Source organism: Nerophis lumbriciformis, linkage group LG23, assembly GCF_033978685.3.
Source record: "Nerophis lumbriciformis linkage group LG23, RoL_Nlum_v2.1, whole genome shotgun sequence".
NCBI lineage: Eukaryota > Metazoa > Chordata > Actinopteri > Syngnathiformes > Syngnathidae > Nerophis > Nerophis lumbriciformis.
Window position 1 is genome coordinate 6,064,029 of NC_084570.2, and position 20,948 is coordinate 6,084,976.

Below are 20,948 nucleotides of genomic sequence, written 5' to 3' on the forward strand. Positions count from 1 at the left end.
GTCTCCCTGTGACAGGATGGCTTCTGTGGCTGGGACAGGTTTGGGGAGATTTTGACAAGGTAGGGGGCGGGTTATGAATAATTAAACGTTAAAAACAATGTATAATAGTTGGACAAAAACATTTTGCAGCACAAATGTAGCACAAACAATTGGAACAAGTTTGGGGAGATATTGACAAGGTGGGGGGCGGGTTATGAATAATTAAACGTTAAAAACATCAAAACTATAATAGTTGGACAAAAACATTTTGCAGTTAAAAATCGTTCTCCCTAATGAGGTATGGACGACTGCACTTTCATACGTTCATAAATGTTCAATAAACAGCAAACACTGGTTAATTCAGTTCAAAGTTATACATAGGTTTCATTATTCTAAGGTTATGTTACATAAATCCTATCCTGCCCCAACCTGTGACAAATGTAAAGTACTTTGTCGCATATATTTTGGAACTGTTCAGTCATCAGTACATTTTGGTCAAGGATTTTCTCTTTTTTTTTTTTTTCTGAAGTTTTCCAAAGCCCATTCTTACCTGTCAGAGACTTAGCCCTGTTTGGATGTTCAGTGGACTCATTAACTCTTCCCCTCTACACCCAATCTGCACACTTAATGGGTACGGTGCTGGCCAAGGAACTCATACTGGCAGAGTGGAAGACACCAACTCCTCCAGCCTTTCAAAATTGGCTGCATGGACTTGTTTCAGTTATACATATGGACTCCTGGGGCCCTGTGATGAAATATCTTGACTACAAAAGTCAATAGACTGGTTTGGTCAGATGCTTAATGTATGATTTTTTGTTATTATTATTATTATCATTTGAATATTTATTTATTTTTTATTTTCATTTAGGATTTTCTCTAGTTCATGTAAGCTTTTCTCAATGGATGTGTGAATGTGTGTGGGAGTGGGGGCGGGGGAATTGTTTTGTTTTTGTTTGGTTTTATTTGTTTTGTCTTATCATCATCATCGGCGGTCACTTGAAGCGAGTATGACGATCCTCCTGGTAGGAGGGGTATCACTTTATGGAGGATGCCTGTGGGGGAGACTGGTGCACAGACAGTCACCACACAATCCTTTACAGATCCGGGTCAGGGTCCAGTGGCATGGAGTCCAAGACGACTGGGGACCCTTTTTTGCTGCAGCCTTCATCCGCCATCCTGGCCGTTGTGACGCTCCATAGGGTTAGCGATCATCCTCCGCCTGTTCCGCCGTTGAGGTCTTGGGTTGTTATTTCCCCATAACTGGGCCCACATGGATGTGGAAGTGGCTTCTTCCGCCATCGGAGCCGTTGTGGTGGTTCTTACGTCTACCTTCTTCTGCCTGCTCCGCCGTTGAGGTCTTCACCGTATCCCAGGCTCGGGGGCAATCAGGTACTAGGCCTTTTGCCAAGGGCCACCTGGGGTAACAGTAGTAAAGGGGTTAACCTCGTAGTGCCCCAAGACCCCATAGAGGAGCCTCCACTGCCGGATGCACTTTAACGTCATGCCCAGGACTTGTACGGACTTGTACTTGTCTTGTACAGAGCCCCTAAAGGGACATGGAGGGGGGGGGGGAAAATTCGCAAAAGGTTTTTTTCCTATGTCAGTGAACCGGAAGTAAAACAGACAAAGCGATGGAGGAGCCTCCCCATCATCCGTGGGAGAAGTTTATTGATTTCTATTTTAGTATTGGCCTAACATATACTGTATGAAGACATCAAATCCGTTCTTGCACGTAGACATGGCTTTGACATCTGAAAATAATACTCAGGTCGAGGGGGCTTTCTCGTCGTAGCACAGATGATGGGTAGGCTGTGTCTGTTTCACTTCCGGTTCACTGACATAGGAAAAACCTTTTGCGAGATCCCGCAAAAAGTATTGCGAGATTTCGCAAAAAGTATTGCGAGATCTCCATGTCCCTTTAGGGCATACTTGCCAACCTTGAGACTTCTGAATTCAGGAAATTGGGGGGGGTTTGAAGTGGGCGGGGTTTGGTGGTAGCGGGGGGTGTATATTGTAGCGCCCCGGAAGAGTTAGTGCTGCCATGGATTCTGGGTATTTGTTCTGTTGTGTTTATGTTGTTACGGTGCGGATGTTCTCCCGAAATTTGTTCGTCATTCTTGTTTGGTGTGGGTTCACAGTGTGGCGCATATTTATAACAGTGTTAAAGTTGTTTATACAGCCACCCTCAGTGTGACCTATATGGCTGTTGATCAGGTATGCCTTGCAGTCACTCATGTGTGTAAAAACCGCATATATTATGTGACTGGGTCGGCACGCTGTTTGTATGGAGGAAAAGCGAACTTGTTGTTGAGGACGCTAAAGACAGTGTCTTTAAGGCACCCCCCCAATATTGCTGTCCGGGTGGAAATCGGGAGAAATTCGGGAGAATGGTTGCCCCGAGATTTTCGGGAGGGGCACTGCAATTCGGGAGTCTCCCGGGAAAATTGGGAGGGTTGGCAAGTATGCTTTAGGGGCTCCGTAGTCTTGTGTGTTTTGTTTTTCCTCTGTTATATGTCTTGGCTGGTGTTATTTTTGGAAAATAATTAATGTAAATAAAAAATAAAAAATCGTTTGACGTAAATAAAATGGTGTACAAATGTGTAATGGGGTGGGGGATTTAAATAAAATTATGTTTCGGGGTCAGACAACTGAAAAATGTCGACCCGATTTTGCAAAGGGTATTGCGAGATTTCGCAAAGGGTATTGTGATATTTCGCAAAAGGTATCGCGAGATCTCGCGAGATTTCGCGAAAGGTATCGCGAGATCTCGCAAAGGGTATCGCAAGATCTCGCAAAGGGTATCGCGAGAACTCCATGTCCCTTTAGGGTCTCGTAGTCTTGTGTGTTTTGTTTTTCCTCTGTTATATGTTTTGGCTGGTGTTATTTTTGGAAAATAATTAATGTAAATAAAAAATTAAAAAATCGTTTGACGTAAATAAAATGGTGTACAAATGTGTAATGGGGTGGGGGATTTAAATAAAATTATGTTTCGGGGTCAGACAACTGAAAAATGTCGACCCGATTTTGCAAAGGGTATTGCGAGATTTCGCAAAGGGTATTGCGATATTTCGCAAAAGGTATCGCGAGATCTCGCGAGATTTCGCGAAAGGTATCGCGAGATCTCACAAAGGGTATCGCGAGAACTCCATGTCCCTTTAGGGTCTCGTAGTCTTGTGTGTTTTGTTTTTCCTCTGTTATATGTTTTGGCTGGTGTTATTTTTGGAAAATAATTAATATAAATAAAAAATCGTTTGACGTAAATAAAATGGTGTACAAATGTGTAATGGGGGGGAGGCAGACAACTGAAAAATGTCGACCTCATCGCGCCGATGCTACGATTTAGTGTCGATAGAGGCACCTCTCGTACGTGTCCACGCCCCCTTTTTATCCCTCCAGTCCACCTGGGCTGTCTGACAACCTGTTGAAGTCCCCGGCGATTATCGATGCAATTTTCGACGTGACGCTTCCTCTGCGCCAAACCCAAGGTCGACATCTGCCGCAGCCGCGCACACACACGCGCCTTTTTCGGCGAGGCTTCTTCTTCTTCCCGCTGTCGCTCTTCAGCGCTGACGGGTGCGGAAATCACAAATCAGCTTCTCCTCCTCCTCCTCCTCCTCCTCCCTCCTTCCCGCCACAGCGACACTTGCAGCCATTTTACGCAGGACGAGTCCAATCATGTCGTGAGGGAAAAGCTCGCCGCTCACCTGCGCCAACAACCGGTGGTCGAGCAGGGAGGTCCGCGGCCGACATGGTGAAGCGGAAGAGCGTGGACGACAACGAGCCCGAGTGCGGGAAAGGAATTCCCTTCCCCATCCAGACCTTCCTGTGGCGGCAGACCAGGTTAGCGGATAACAGGTGTTCCATGTTGTGTCAACCACAACGACGGCGACGTCACCGCCAGATGTACTTTCATTCGTCATTATTTACTTGTGTGTTTATTTCCAGTGCATTTCTGCGCCCGAAACTGGGGAAACAATATGAAGCATCATGCGTGGTGAGTCATTCTAACATTGGGCGGATAATCTGCTTTTGTCAAGTGCACTCTTCATTTTACATTTAGCAAATTAGTTTTGCTTCCATAAGTCATATCCATAATGAGTCCTGCATGGCCAGATCCCCTTTGGATGTGCACAGAGCTGCCACTGTGTTCTCCCACTGAAAGAGGCTTTGGTTCCTGTCTCATGTGTGCTATCTGCTTCTTCTGGCTGCCTCTCCAGTCCTTTGAGCGAGTGCTGGTGGAGAATAAGCTGCACGGCTTGTCGCCCGCCCTGTCGGAAGCCATCCAGAGCATCTCTCGCTGGGAGCTGGTCCAGGCTGCCTTGCCTCACGTCCTCCACTGCACCTCCATTTTGCTCTCCAACAGGAACAGACTGGGTAAGGAGACACCTGTGTGAAGTTGGTCTCCCTTATCATTGCAATTATCAATATAACACTGTTTGTGCTACGTTTGTGCCGCAAAATGTTTTTGTCTGTTATGGTTTTCATGTTATTAACGTATACATCATGCATAATCAGCCCCGTAACATCAAAACTATAATAGTTGGACAAAAACATTTTGCAGCACAAACGATTGGGGCAAGTTTGGGGAGATTTTGACAAGGTGGCGGGCAGGTTATGAATAATTAAACGTTAAAAACATCAAAACTATAATAGTTGGACAAAAACATGTTGCAGCACAAATATAGCACAAACTAATGAGACAAGTTTGGGGAGATTTTGACAAGGTGGGGGATGGGTTATGAATAACATAACATAACATAAATAATAGGGACGGCGTGGCGCAGTGGAAGAGTGGCCGTGCGTGACCCGAGGGTCCCTGGTTCAATCCCCACCTAGTACCAACCTCGTCATGTCCGTTGTGTCCTGAGCAAGACACTTCACCCTTGCTCCTGATGGGTGCTGGTTAGCGCCTTGCATGGCAGCTCCCTCCATCAGTGTGTGAATGTGTGTGTGAATGGGTAAATGTGGAAGTAGTGTCAAAGCGCTTAGAGTACCTTGAAGGTAGAAAAGCGCTATACAAGTACAACCCATTTATCATTTATTATTTAATAATAAAAACAATAAAACTAAAAGTTTGACAAAAACATTTTGCAGCACAAATATAGCACAAATGATTGGGATAGGTTTGGGGGAGAAGTGGGGGGTGGGTTATGAATAATTATGTTATGATCCGTTCCCCGGATCGTAGTTTATTTACGTGTTATGTCTCTTGTTGGCTTAAAACGTGAACAAACTATGATCATAACAAATTAAACGTTAAAAACATCAAAACTTTAATAGTTGGACAAAAACATTTTGCAGCACAAATGTAGCAAAAAGGATTGGGACAAGTTTGGGGAGATTTTGACAAGGTGGGGGGTGGGTTATGAATAATTAAATGATAAAAATGTAAAAACTATAGTAGTTGGACAAAAACATTTTTCAGCACAAATGTAGCACAAACGATTGGGACACATTTGGGGAGATTTTGACAAGGTGGGGGTGGGTTATGAATAATAAAAACAATAAAACTAATAGTTTGACAAAAACATTTTGCAACACATATACAGCACAAACGATTGGGACAGGTTTGGGGAGATTTTGACAAGGTGGGGGGTGGGTTATGAATAATTATGTTATGATCCGTTCCCCGGATCATAGTTTGTTTACGTTTTATGTCTCTTGTTGGCTTAAAACGTGAACAAATTATGATCATAACAAATTAAACGTTAAAAACATCAAAACTTTAATAGTTGGACAAAAATATTTTGCAGCACAAATGTAGCAAAAAGTATTGGGACACATTTGGGGAGATTTTGACATGGTGGGGGTGGGTTATGAATAATAAATGATAAAAACTGTAATAGTTGGACAAAAACATTTTTCAGCACAAACGTTTTGGACACATTTGGGGAGATTTTGACAAGGTGGGTGGTGGGTTATGAATAATAAAAACAATAAAACTAATAGTTTGACAAAAACATTTTGCAGCACAAATGTAGCACAAATGATTGGGACATGTTTGGGGAGATTTTGACAAGGTGGGGGGTGGGTTATGAATAATTTTGTTATGATCCGTTCCCCGGATCATAGTTTGTTTACGTTTTATGTCTCTTGTTGGCTTAAAACGTGAACAAACTATGATCATAACAAATTAAACGTTAAAAACATCAAAACTATTATAGTTGGACAAAAACATTTCGCAGCACAAATTAAGCAAAAACGATTTGGACAAGTTTGGGGAGATTTTGACAAGGTTGAGGGCGGGTTATGAATAATTAAACGTTAAAAACATCAAAACTATAATAGTTGAACCAACTTATTTTGCAGCACAAATGTAGCACAAATGATTAAGACATTGTGGGGGGCGTGTTATGAATAATTGAACGTTAAAAACATCAAAACTATAATAGTTGGACAAAAACATTTTGCAACACAAATGTAGCACAAACGACTGGGACAAGTTTGGGGAGATTTTGTCAGCGTACCGGGCGGGTTATGAATAATTAAACGTTAAAAACATCAAAACTACAATAGTTGAAAAAAAAACATTTTGCAGCACAAATGTAGCACAAACGACTGGGACAAGTTTGGGGAGATTTTGACAAGGTGGGGGTGGGTTATGAATAATAAACACAATAAAACTAATAGTTTGACAAAAACATTTTGCAGCACAAATATAGCACAAACGATTGGGACAGGTTTGGGGAGATTTTGACAAGGTGGGGGGTGGGTTACGAAAAATTATGTTATGATCCGTTCTCCGGATCGTAGTTTATTTACGTGTTATGTCTCTTGTTGGCTTAAAACGTGAACAAACTATGATCATAACAAATTAAACGTTAAAAACATCAAAACTATAATAGTTAGACAAAAACATTTTGCAGCACAATTGTAGCAAAAAGGATTGGGACAAGTTTGGGGAGATTTTGACAAGGTGGGGGGCGGGTTATGAATAATTAAACGTTAAAAACATCAAAACTATAATAGTTGAACCAACTTATTTTGCAGCACAAATGTAGCACAAACGATTAGGACAAGTTTGGGGAGATTTTGACAAGGTGGGGGGTGGGTTATGAATAATTATGTTATGATCCGTTCCTCGGATCATAGTTTGTTTACGTTTTATGTCTCTTGTTGGCTTAAAACGTGAACAAACTATGATCATAACAATTTAAACGTTAAAAACATCAAAACTATAATAGTTGGACAAAAACATTTTGCAGCACAAATGTAGCACAAATGATTGAGACACGTTTGTAGAGCTTTTGACAAGGTGGGGGGTGGGTTATGAATAATTAAATGATAAAAACATAAAAACTATAATAGTTGGACAAAACATTTTTCAGCACAAACGATTGGGACACATTTGGGGAGATTTTGACAAGGTAGGGGGCGGGTTATGAATAATTAAACGTTAAAAACATCAAAACTATAATAGTTGAACCAACTTATTTTGCAGCACAAATGTAGCACAAACGATTGGGACACGTTTGGAGAGATTTTGACAAGGTGGGGGGCGGGTTATGAATGTTAAAAACATCAAAACTATAATAGTTGAACCAACTTATTTTGCCGCACAAACGATAAGGACAAGTTTGGGGAGATTTTAATAAGTTGGGGGGCGGGTTATGAATAATTGAACGTTAAAAACATCAAAACTATAATAGTTGGACAAAAACATTTTGCAACACAAATGTAGCACAAACGACTGGGACAAGTTTGGGGAGATTTTGTCAGCGTGCCGGGCGGGTTATGAATAATTAAACGTTAAAAACATCAAAACTACAATAGTTGAAAAAAAAACATTTTGCAGCACAAATGTAGCACAAACGACTGGGACAAGTTTGGGGAGATTTTGACAAGGTGGGGGTGGGTTATGAATAATAAACACAATAAAACTAATAGTTTGACAAAAACATTTTGCAGCACAAATATAGCACAAACGATTGGGACAGGTTTGGGGAGATTTTGACAAGGTGGGGGGTGGGTTACGAAAAATTATGTTATGATCCGTTCTCCGGATCGTAGTTTATTTACGTGTTATGTCTCTTGTTGGCTTAAAACGTGAACAAACTATGATCATAACAAATTAAACGTTAAAAACATCAAAACTATAATAGTTAGACAAAAACATTTTGCAGCACAATTGTAGCAAAAAGGATTGGGACAAGTTTGGGGAGATTTTGACAAGGTGGGGGGTGGGTTATGAATAATTAAATGACAAAAACTATAATAGTTGAACCAACTTATTTTGCAGCACAAATGTAGCACAAACGATTAGGACAAGTTTGGGGAGATTTTGACAAGGTGGGGGGTGGGTTATGAATAATTATGTTATGAGCCGTTCCTCGGATCATAGTTTGTTTACGTTTTATGTCTCTTGTTGGCTTAAAACGTGAACAAACTATGATCATAACAATTTAAACGTTAAAAACATCAAAACTATAATAGTTGGACAAAAACATTTTGCAGCACAAATGTAGCACAAATGATTGAGACACGTTTGTAGAGCTTTTGACAAGGTGGGGGGTGGGTTATGAATAATTAAATGATAAAAACATAAAAACTATAATAGTTGGACAAAACATTTTTCAGCACAAACGATTGGGACACATTTGGGGAGATTTTGACAAGGTGGGGGGCGGGTTATGAATGTTAAAAACATCAAAACTATAATAGTTGAACCAACTTATTTTGCCGCACAAACGATAAGGACAAGTTTGGGGAGATTTTAATAAGTTGGGGGGCGGGTTATGAATAATTAAACGTTAAAAACATAAAAACCATAATAGTTGGACAAAAACATTTTGCAGCACAAACGAATGGGACAAGTTTGGGGAGATTTTGACAAGGTGGGGGGTGGGTTATGAATAATTATTTTATGATAATTATGTTATCCGTTCCCCGGATCGTAGTTTATTTACGTTTTATGTCTCTTGTTGGCTTAAAACGTGAACAAACTATGATCATAACAAATTAAACGTTAAAAACATCAAAACTATAATAGTTGGACAAAAACATTTTGCAGCACAAATGTAGCAAAACGATTGGGACAGGTTTGGGGAGATTTTGACAAGGTGGGCGGTGGGTTATGAATAATTAAATGATAAAAACATCAAAACTAATAGTTGGACATAAACATTTTTCAGCACAAATGTAGCACAAACAATTAGGACACATTTGGGGAGATTTTGACAAGGTGGGGGGCGGGTTATGAACAATTAAACGTTAAAAATATCAAAACTATAATAGTTGAACCAACTTATTTTGCAGCACAAATGTAGCACAAACAATTAGAACAAGTTTGGGGGGATTTTGACAAGGTGGCGGGCGGGTTATGAATAATTAAACGTTAAAAACATCAAAACTACAATAGTTGAACAAAAACATTTTGCAGCACAAATGTAGCACAAACGATTGGGACAAGTTTGGGGAAATTTTGACAAGGTGGTGGGTGGGTTATGAATAATAAAAACAACACTAATAGTTTAACAAAAACATTTTGCAGCACAAATGTAGCACAAACGATTGGGACAGGTTTGGGGAGATTTTGACAAGGTGGGGGGTGGGTTATGAATAATTATGTTATGATCAGTTACCCGGATCATAGTTTGTTTACGATTTGTCTCTTGTTGGCTTAAAACGTGAACAAACTATGATCATAACAAATTAAACGTTAAAAACATCAAAACTATAATAGTTGGACAAAACATTTTGCAGCACAAATGTAGCACAAACGAATGGGACAACTTTGGGGAGATTTTGACAAGGTGGTTTATGAATAATGAAAACAATAAAACTAATAGTTTGACAAAAACATTTTGCAGCACAAATATAGCACAAAAGATTGGGACAGGTTTGGGGAGATTTTGACAAGGTGGGGGGTGGGTTATGAATAATTAAATGATAAAAGCATAAAAACTATAATAGTTGGACAAAAACATTTTTCAGCACAAATGTAGCACAAACGATTGGGACACGTGGGGAGATTTTGACAAGGTAGGGGGGCGGGTTATGAATAATTAAACGTTAAAAACATAAAAACTATAATAGTTGAACCAACTTATTTTGCAGCACAAATGCAGCACAAACGATTGGGACAAGTTTGGGGACATTTTGACAAGGTGGGGGGTGGGTTATGAATAATAAAAACAAAACTAATAGTTTAACAAAAACATTTTGCAGCACAAATGTAGCACAAACGATTGGGACAGGTTTGGGGAGATTTTGACAAGGTGGGGGGTGGGTTATGAATAATTATGTTATGATCAGTTACCCGGATCATAGTTTGTTTACGTTTTGTCTCTTGTTGGCTTAAAACGTGAACAAACTATGATCATAACAAATTAAACGTTAAAAACATCAAAACTATAATAGTTGGACAAAAACATTTTGCAGCACAAATATAGCACAAACGAAAGACAAGTTTGGGGAGATTTTGACAAGGTGGGGGATGGGTTATGAATAATAAAAACAATAAAATTAAAAGTTTGACAAAAACATTTTGCAGCACAAATATAGCACAAATGATTGGGACAGGTTTGGGGGAGAGGTGGGGGGTGGGTTATGAATAATTATGTTATGATCCGTTCCCCGGATCGTAGTTTATTTACGTGTTATGTCTCTTGTTGGCTTAAAACGTGAACAAACTATGATCATAACAAATTAAACGTTAAAAACATCAAAACTTTAATAGTTGGACAAAAACATTTTGCAGCACAAATGTAGCAAAAAGGATTGGGACAAGTTTGGGGAGATTTTGACAAGGTGGGGGGTGGGTTATGAATAATTAAATGATAAAAATGTAAAAACTATAGTAGTTGGACAAAAACATTTTTCAGCACAAATGTAGCACAAACGATTGGGACACATTTGGGGAGATTTTGACAAGGTGGGGGTGGGTTATGAATAATAAAAACAATAAAACTAATAGTTTGACAAAAACATTTTGCAACACATATATAGCACAAACGATTGGGACAGGTTTGGGGAGATTTTGACAAGGTGGGGGGTGGGTTATGAATAATTATGTTATGATCCGTTCCCCGGATCATAGTTTGTTTACGTTTTATGTCTCTTGTTGGCTTAAAACGTGAACAAATTATGATCATAACAAATTAAACGTTAAAAACATCAAAACTTTAATAGTTGGACAAAAACATTTTGCAGCACAAATGTAGCAAAAAGGATTGGGACACATTTGGGGAGATTTTGACATGGTGGGGGTGGGTTATGAATAATAAATGATAAAAACTGTAATAGTTGGACAAAAACATTTTTCAGCACAAACGTTTTGGACACATTTGGGGAGATTTTGACAAGGTGGGGGTGGGTTATGAATAATAAAAACAATAAAACTAATAGTTTGACAAAAACATTTTGCAGCACAAATGTAGCACAAACGATTGGGACATGTTTGGGGAGATTTTGACAAGGTGGGGGGTGGGTTATGAATAATTTTGTTATGATCCGTTCCCCGGATCATAGTTTGTTTACGTTTTATGTCTCTTGTTGGCTTAAAACGTGAACAAACTATGATCATAACAAATTAAACGTTAAAAACATCAAAACTATTATAGTTGGACAAAAACATTTCGCAGCACAAATTAAGCAAAAACGATTTGGACAAGTTTGGGGAGATTTTGACAAGGTTGGGGGCGGGTTATGAATAATTAAACGTTAAAAACATCAAAACTATAATAGTTGAACCAACTTATTTTGCAGCACAAATGTAGCACAAACGATTAGGACAAGTTTGGGGAGATTTTGACAAGGTGGGGGGTGGGTTATGAATAATTATGTTATGATCCGTTCCTCGGATCATAGTTTGTTTACGTTTTATGTCTCTTGTTGGCTTAAAACGTGAACAAACTATGATCATAACAATTTAAACTTTAAAAACATCAAAACTATAATAGTTGGACAAAAACATTTTGCAGCACAAATGTAGCACAAATGATTGAGACACGTTTGTAGAGCTTTTGACAAGGTGGGGGGTGGGTTATGAATAATTAAATGATAAAAACATAAAAACTATAATAGTTGGACAAAACATTTTTCAGCACAAACGATTGGGACATATTTGGGGAGATTTTGACAAGGTAGGGGGCGGGTTATGAATAATTAAACGTTAAAAACATCAAAACTATAATAGTTGAACCAACTTATTTTGCAGCACAAATGTAGCACAAACGATTGGGACACGTTTGGAGAGATTTTGACAAGGTGGGGGGGCGGGTTATGAATGTTAAAAACATCAAAACTATAATAGTTGAACCAACTTATTTTGCCGCACAAACGATAAGGACAAGTTTGGGGAGATTTTAATAAGTTGGGGGGCGGGTTATGAATAATTGAACGTTAAAAACATCAAAACTATAATAGTTGGACAAAAACATTTTGCAACACAAATGTAGCACAAACGACTGGGACAAGTTTGGGGAGATTTTGTCAGCGTGCCGGGCGGGTTATGAATAATTAAACGTTAAAAACATCAAAACTACAATAGTTGAAAAAAAAACATTTTGCAGCACAAATGTAGCACAAACGACTGGGACAAGTTTGGGGAGATTTTGACAAGGTGGGGGTGGGTTATGAATAATAAACACAATAAAACTAATAGTTTGACAAAAGCATTTTGCAGCACAAATATAGCACAAACGATTGGGACAGGTTTGGGGAGATTTTGACAAGGTGGGGGGTGGGTTACGAAAAATTATGTTATGATCCGTTCTCCGGATCGTAGTTTATTCACGTGTTATGTCTCTTGTTGGCTTAAAACGTGGACAAACTATGATCATAACAAATTAAACGTTAAAAACATCAAAACTATAATAGTTAGACAAAAACATTTTGCAGCACAATTGTAGCAAAAAGGATTGGGACAAGTTTGGGGAGATTTTGACAAGGTGGGGGGTGGGTTATGAATAATTAAATGACAAAAACTATAATAGTTGGACAAAAACATTTTGCAGCACAAATGTAGCAAAAGGATTGGGACACATTTGGGGAGATTTTGACAAGGTGGGGGGCGGGTTATGAATAATTAAACGTTAAAAACATCAAAACTATAATAGTTGAACCAATTTATTTTGCAGCACAAATGTAGCACAAACGATTAGGACAAGTTTGGGGAGATTTTGACAAGGTGGGGGGTGGGTTATGAATAATTATGTTATGATCCGTTCCTCGGATCATAGTTTGTTTACGTTTTATGTCTCTTGTTGGCTTAAAACGTGAACAAACTATGATCATAACAATTTAAACGTTAAAAACATCAAAACTATAATAGTTGGACAAAAACATTTTGCAGCACAAATGTAGCACAAATGATTGAGACACGTTTGTAGAGCTTTTGACAAGGTGGGGGGTGGGTTATGAATAATTAAATGATAAAAACATAAAAACTATAATAGTTGGACAAAATATTTTTCAGCACAAACGATTGGGACACATTTGGGGAGATTTTGACAAGGTAGGGGGCGGGTTATGAATAATTAAACGTTAAAAACATCAAAACTATAATAGTTGAACCAACTTATTTTGCAGCACAAATGTAGCACAAACGATTGGGACACGTTTGGAGAGATTTTGACAAGGTGGGGGGCGGGTTATGAATGTTAAAAACATCAAAACTATAATAGTTGAACCAACTTATTTTGCCGCACAAACGATAAGGACAAGTTTGGGGAGATTTTAATAAGTTGGGGGGCGGGTTATGAATAATTGAACGTTAAAAACATCAAAACTATAATAGTTGGACAAAAACATTTTGCAACACAAATGTAGCACAAACGACTGGGACAAGTTTGGGGAGATTTTGTCAGCGTGCCGGGCGGGTTATGAATAATTAAACGTTAAAAACATCAAAATACAATAGTTGAAAAAAAAACATTTTGCAGCACAAATGTAGCACAAACGACTGGGACAAGTTTGGGGAGATTTTGACAAGGTGGGGGTGGGTTATGAATAATAAACACAATAAAACTAATAGTTTGACAAAAACATTTTGCAGCACAAATATAGCACAAACGATTGGGACAGGTTTGGGGAGATTTTGACAAGGTGGGGGGTGGGTTACGAAAAATTATGTTATGATCCGTTCTCCGGATCGTAGTTTATTTACGTGTTATGTCTCTTGTTGGCTTAAAACGTGAACAAACTATGATCATAACAAATTAAACGTTAAAAACATCAAAACTATAATAGTTAGACAAAAACATTTTGCAGCACAATTGTAGCAAAAAGGATTGGGACAAGTTTGGGGAGATTTTGACAAGGTGGGGGGTGGGTTATGAATAATTAAATGACAAAAACTATAATAGTTGGACAAAAACATTTTGCAGCACAAATGTAGCAAAAGGATTGGGACACATTTGGGGAGATTTTGACAAGGTGGGGGGCGGGTTATGAATAATTAAACGGTAAAAACATCAAAACTATAATAGTTGAACCAACTTATTTTGCAGCACAAATGTAGCACAAACGATTAGGACAAGTTTGGGGAGATTTTGACAAGGTGGGGGGTGGATTATGAATAATTAAATGATAAAAACATAAAAACTATAATAGTTGGACAAAACATTTTTCAGCACAAACGATTGGGACACATTTGGGGAGATTTTGACAAGGTAGGGGGCGGGTTATGAATAATAAAAACAATAAACCTAATAATATGACCAAAACATTTTGCAGCACAAACGATTAGGACAGGTTTGGGGAGATTTTGACAAGGTGGGGGGTGGGTTATGAATAATTAAATGATAAAAACTATAATAGTTGAACAAAAACATTTTGCAGCACAAATGTAGCAAAAGGATTGGGACACATTTGGGGAGATTTTGACAAGATGGGGGGCGGGTTATGAATAATTAAACGTTAAAAACATCAAAACTATAATAGTTGAACCAACGTATTTTGCAGCACAAATGTAGCACAAACGATAAGGACAAGTTTGGGGAGATTTTGACAAGGTGGGGGGTGGGTTACGAATAATAAAAACAATAAAACTAATAATATGACCAAAACATTTTGCAGCACAAACGATTAGGACAGGTTTGCGGAGATTTTGACAAGGTGGGGGGTGGGTTATGAATAATTAAATGATAAAAACTATAATAGTTGAACAAAAACATTTTGCAGCACAAATGTAGCAAAAGGATTGGGACACATTTGGGGAGATTTTGACAAGATGGGGGGCGGGTTATGAATAATTAAACGTTAAAAACATCAAAACTATAATAGTTGAACCAACGTATTTTGCAGCACAAATGTAGCACAAACGATAAGGACAAGTTTGGGGAGATTTTGACAAGGTGGGGGGTGGGTTATGAATAATAAAAACAATAAAACTAATAATATGACCAAAACATTTTGCAGCACAAACGATTAGGACAGGTTTGCGGAGATTTTGACAAGGTGGGGGGTGGGTTATGAATAATTATGTTATGATCCGTTCCTCGGATCATAGTTTGTTTACGTTTTATGTCTCTTGTTGGCTTAAAACGTGAACAAACTATGATCATAACAATTTAAACGTTAAAAACATCAAAACTATAATAGTTGGACAAAAACATTTTGCAGCACAAATGTAGCACAAACGATTGAGACACGTTTGTAGAGATTTTGACAAGGTGGGGGGTGGGTTATGAATAATTATGTTATGATCCGTTCCCCAGATCATAGTTTGTGTACGTTTTATGTCTCTTGTTGGCTTAAAACGTGAACAAACTATGATCATAACAAATTAAACGTTAAAAACATCAAAACTATAATAGTTGAACCAACTTATTTTGCAGCACAAATGTAGCACAAACGGTTAGGACAAGTTTGAGGAGATTTTAACAAGGTTGGGAGCTGGATATGAATCATAAAACGTTAACAAATATTAAACATTCATAACATAAAAACTACAATATCCATCCATCCATTCATCCATCCATTTTTATTTAGACAAAAGGATTTAGCAGCATTACATAGCACAAATGAATGGGACACATTTAGGTAGATTGTGACAAGATTGGGGGGCTAGTTATGAATAATAATATGTTAATACCATAAAAACTATAATAGACAAAACAAAATTGCACCACAAACGAATGAGACAAGTTTGGAGGGACTGGTTATGAATAATAACGCGTTCATAGCATAAAAACTAAAAAAAGGTTATTAACATAGGAACCATAATAGTTAGACAACATTTTTGCAGCACAAACAAATGGGACACATTTGGGTAGCTTTTCATGAGGTGGAGGGCAGGTTATGAATAATTGAACGTTAATACAATTTAAACTATAATAATTACACACTTTTGTAGCACAAAAGATTGGGACAAGTTTGAGGAGATTTTGAGAAGGTGGGGGGCGGGTTATAAATCATAAAACGTTAACATAAAAAATATAAAACGTTAATAGCATAAACACTAATAGTTTGACAAAACATTTTTATAGCACAAATGAATGGGACAGGTTTGGGGCGGTTTTGACATGGTTGGGGGTCTGGTTATGAATAATTATATCTTAATAAAATAAACTATAATAGTTATAAAAAAAAAAGCATTCTGCAGCACAAATGTAGCACAAATTGATGGGACAAGTTTGGGGAGGTTTTGACAAGGTGGGGAGGCTGGTTATGAATAATAAATTGTTAATAACATAAAAACTGTAAAACATATATAACATAAAAACTATAATAGACAAAAAAATTGCATCACAAACCAGCACAAACAGAGGGAACGAGTTTGGGGAAATTTTGACAAGGTGGCGGGCCGAATGACATCACTAGTCACAAAATGTATTTTAGAAAAACGTAAAAAAGACTTAATGGCAAAAACAAAACATTTTACAACACAAACGTAGCTCAAACAAATGGCAGTGTTATTTTAATATTTTTTACAATGAATAGGGTGGCCAACTTTACACAGGTGAAGAGGGCACAATCCAACACTGCTTGCACGACAGGTCAGAATTTAAAGTAGACCTATTGTTTAGGCTGTCAAAAACGAAGGCAAATAATGCGGATTATTCCATCACCGTTATTAGTTGATTTAAAATATTAAACTAATGAAATTTTTTTGTAGCCCCATTTCAGTCTTTAATATTATTTATGTATCATTATTATTAGATCCCTGAAGGGCCCCCACCCAACGCTCTGTATGTTTACATGCACTAAAAACTAATTATTGGCTTAATTTGTTTAAAGCTATGTTTTTAAAACACATGCAAGAAAGTTTTTGCATGCAGCTTGTAATAATTATAAATACCCTGTCATTATTCACTTGAATAATTTATTTACTTAATTTATTTCATCCATCCATTCCTTTTCTTGATAATCTGATTTATCTCACCATATGAAATATAACTTACTTCACTCATTATTATGTATTTATGTATTTGTATTGTTATTACTTATGGAGAATATTGTGACTAAATTGAGAACAGAGAATATTGTGACTAAATTGAGAACAGGAAGTGAACAAAGGTTTTAGCAACTGCTATGTAAAGGAAAAGGGGTAGGATTAAATAAGCTCTGATTCTTCCTACTCCTTTTTGAACATGTTGAATAGAGAAACTGGAAATTGTGATTTATCATGTTGTATGCATGCATGCATGTTCGTAATAAACACAAATCAACTCAACTCAATATGATTATAAATCACTCGATCAAGTTTCCCTTTGCTCCCTGCCATTATTCACTTGAAAATAATTATAAGTCAATCAAATCTCCCTTCACTTTCATTCATTCATTTTTCATTTATTCATTTATTTCAGGCAATGACATAAAAAAAGTACAAGGTTGACAACACGTAATAATATAAATTAATATAATGCAATACTTTATAGTGTAAAGTAGAGACTAGCTGATCTATGTAGGTTATCATCAGTAGATAATGATAACAATTCATCTTTTTTATTATAATAATAATAATTATTATTATCCCTCCATCTTTCCAGGCTGGTTTGTTGGCTTTTTTGGACACATTGAGTAACAAAATAGATAATACTTGGGGACTGGCAAGAAAAAAAACACACGCTGTGGCGACCGAGTAATAGACTGCGTAAACGGGATGTGACGTTGAGGGCTCCGCCTCTCCAAAAATGGCCTTGCCCTAAGGCTTCCAACGGCACACAAAATGAATGAAACAATCGTACATTGAAACAAGGTTGGCACACACAAAGGCACATTTGGCTCGATCTCAAATAGAGGGGTTTGTAAATCGAGGTTACACTGTATATTAGGGGTGTATTTTGATTCAATATTATGTTTTGAGCAATGACAGTCTGAAAGAAAAAAAAACAGCTTTGTTTTATTAGTCTACATTGCAACTTTTTCCAAATTACATTTAACCTTTAAGCTTTTTTATTTCACTTTTGTTATGTTTTTGTTTATTTTAATAGTATTTTTAGAATGTGCCGTGGGCCTTTAAAACATTAGCTGTGGGCCGCAACTGGCCTCCGGGGCACACTTTTGACACCCCTGCTATAGATAATAAAAAATTAAATCTGATAAATCTATGGATAAAAAGCAGAGCCTGGCGACGCATGCGCGTTTATCATAACTCTCTCTCTCTCTCTCCGTCTCTGCCCCTCCCTCATGAATGCTGCTGCGCGCACAATTTGTTTTGTTTTTAACCCCTTCTTAACCCTGAACGTACATTGAAAATACACGCAACCCTAACTCAAAATGCCGGACATTTGAGGCATTTAAGAAACTCCGCCCTGACAGCTCCGCAAAAAAGGACATGTCCGGTGAAAAGAGGACGTATAGTCAGTCTATTGTAGCCCGTTAGCTGCTAGCATGCCGTGTGTTGTGCCTCGGTTTGCATTGTTTACTGTGACGACCGGGGCGCATTGTGATGCGGGGTTCGTTCTCTCAGGAATGCAGACGGGCGTCAGACACAGCGTGCAGGTAAGAAAGTATTTATTTAATAAATAAATTATACTGGAACAAAGAAAAGGGTGCTCATAGCACATAAGGTAAAACTAAGGAAGACTAGCGTGGGAGCTAGCGAGTAACAGAACCTAGCGTGGAAGCTAACAGGTACAGAGCCAGAACAAAAGTCGTCAACTGTTGCAAAAAGCAAACTACGAAGCAAGAACGAATGACAGGGAGGACAGGCTTAAATAATAATGTCAGTGATGACAAACAGGTGCGTGAAAATAATAAGCAGCCATGGCAACAAACTCAGGTGTACAAAACAGGCACTCAAGGAGTCCAAAACTAACCAAAAACACAAGTATCTTGAAAACGTAAACAAAAAATATGATCCGGGCAGCGGATCATAACAGTACCCCCCCCTTAAGGGACAGATTCCAGATGTCCCCTGGAAAAACTAAACCCCCCCCAACTATAACAAAGTTCAAGAGTCAAGGGAGGGTGGAGGGAGGATTTGGCGGAGGGTCGCCAGGTCACGTGTCCCCGAATCCACCGGGGACGAGTCAGGTGGTGGCGGCGAATGGAACGCCGCTGCCGGAGGCGAGGCGGGCGACCACGGAAAGGCCACATTCGTGGCTGCCGAGAAGGTGGGCGTGAGTGGCGCCAGAAGTTCAGCAGCCGGAGAGTTCTGCGACTACGTCTCGGGTGTCGCTGCTGTTTGCGCCACTGGCGTCCATACTCTAACCTCCGAGAGCGCCGCTTGCGCAGCCAGACCACCCGAGGTCGCTGAGACGACGATGAGGGCGAGGAAGGTGGCGGCGCCCTGGAAAGGTCCAACGGAGACGAGGAGAGAGCAGACGTCGCCGTGGAAGCAGGAGGAGTCGTCGTCGCCGTGGAAGCAGGAGGAGTCGTCGTCGCCGTGGAAGCAGGAGGAGTCGTCGTCGCCGTGGAAGCAGGAGGAGTCGTCGTCGCCGTGGAAGCAGGAGGAGTCGTCGTCGCCGTGGAAGCAGGAGGAGTCGTCGTCGCCGAAGCAGGAAGCGTCGTCGTCGCCGTGGAAGCAGGAAGCGTCGTCGTCGCCGTGGAAGCAGGAAGCGTCGTCGTCGCCGTGGAAGCAGGAAGCGTCGTCGTCGCCGTGAAAGCAGGAAGCATCGTCGTCGCCGTGGAAACAGGAAGCGTCGTCGCCGTGGGAACAGAAGGCGTCGTCGCCGTGGAAACAGAAGGCGTCATCGCTGTCGGCGTGGGCGGAGCAGGCGGCTCGTCTGTCGGCGTGGGCGGAGCCAGAGGCGGAGCAGGCGGCTCGTCTGTCGGCGTGGGCGGAGCCAGAGGCGGAGCAGGCAACGGAGCATCTGCGGGTGGTGAATGTCTCAGCTGGACTGCTGGGTTGGCCGTAGGGGGAATCATCACCTGCAGAGCGGTGAGTATACTTCCCAGCTATCTCTCCAAAGCATCAAGGCGGGCATCTTGGCGTTCCGCCATGGCGTTGACGCAAGCCCCAAGAACGCCAAACTGTTCCTCCTGTTGTCCAAGTTGTTTGGACTGTTGGTGCAATGCCCTTTTTACTGGGTCGGTCTCTACGGGGTCTCGTGTGCTTTGCAGCGATGGAGCAGGAGGTGGAGAGGATGGTGTTTGCAGGACCACCAGGGTTGATGGTTGCGTCAGAGTGGCAGGTGTCCGGGCTGTCGTTGTCGTTGCCGTGGAAACAGGTGTTGGTGCGGAAACCAGACTTGGAGTCGGTGCTGGTGCGGGAACCAGACTTGGAGCAGGTGCTGGGCGTGACTTTGGCGCAGGTGGCCTGGCCGGGGGTTGCAGCTTAGCATGCCAAAGGTCTGGTGGCGGAGGCCGGCATGGAGGTTTGGGCTTGGCTGGGCGCAGCTGTGCCCGCCCACTAGCAAAGCACCCAGTACTAGCCCCCCCCTCAAGAAGCGGATACCAGACGCGTCTTGTGCAGTCTGGAACCGTCTTTAGGGGTGGGAGGGAGGAGGTGAGGAGGTGGGTAGGCTCCTCCCCTTTTGATTGTCCAAATTGTCTATTCTGCTCTTCAATAGTGGACTGTAGGGACGACCAGGAGGGAGAAAACAGAGGAGTGGGCGGAGCTTGAGCCATAGGGGGTTGCG

General features: G+C 39.9%; 1 protein-coding gene across 3 annotated transcripts in view; it reads left to right on the top strand.

The window, feature by feature from the left end:
• Positions 1-3,375: 3,375 nt before the first annotated feature.
• Positions 3,376-20,948, top strand: part of unc80 (unc-80 homolog (C. elegans)) — a 111,754-nt gene continuing 94,181 nt past the window's right edge. For all 3 annotated transcript variants that reach the window (XM_061985282.1, XM_061985283.1, XM_061985284.1), the window contains exons 1-3: positions 3,376-3,819; positions 3,925-3,973; positions 4,197-4,353. In XM_061985282.1, coding sequence (XP_061841266.1) covers positions 3,728-3,819; positions 3,925-3,973; positions 4,197-4,353 — 298 coding nt within the window. In that variant the 5' untranslated portion in view covers positions 3,376-3,727. The remainder of the gene's footprint in view (positions 3,820-3,924; positions 3,974-4,196; positions 4,354-20,948) is intronic.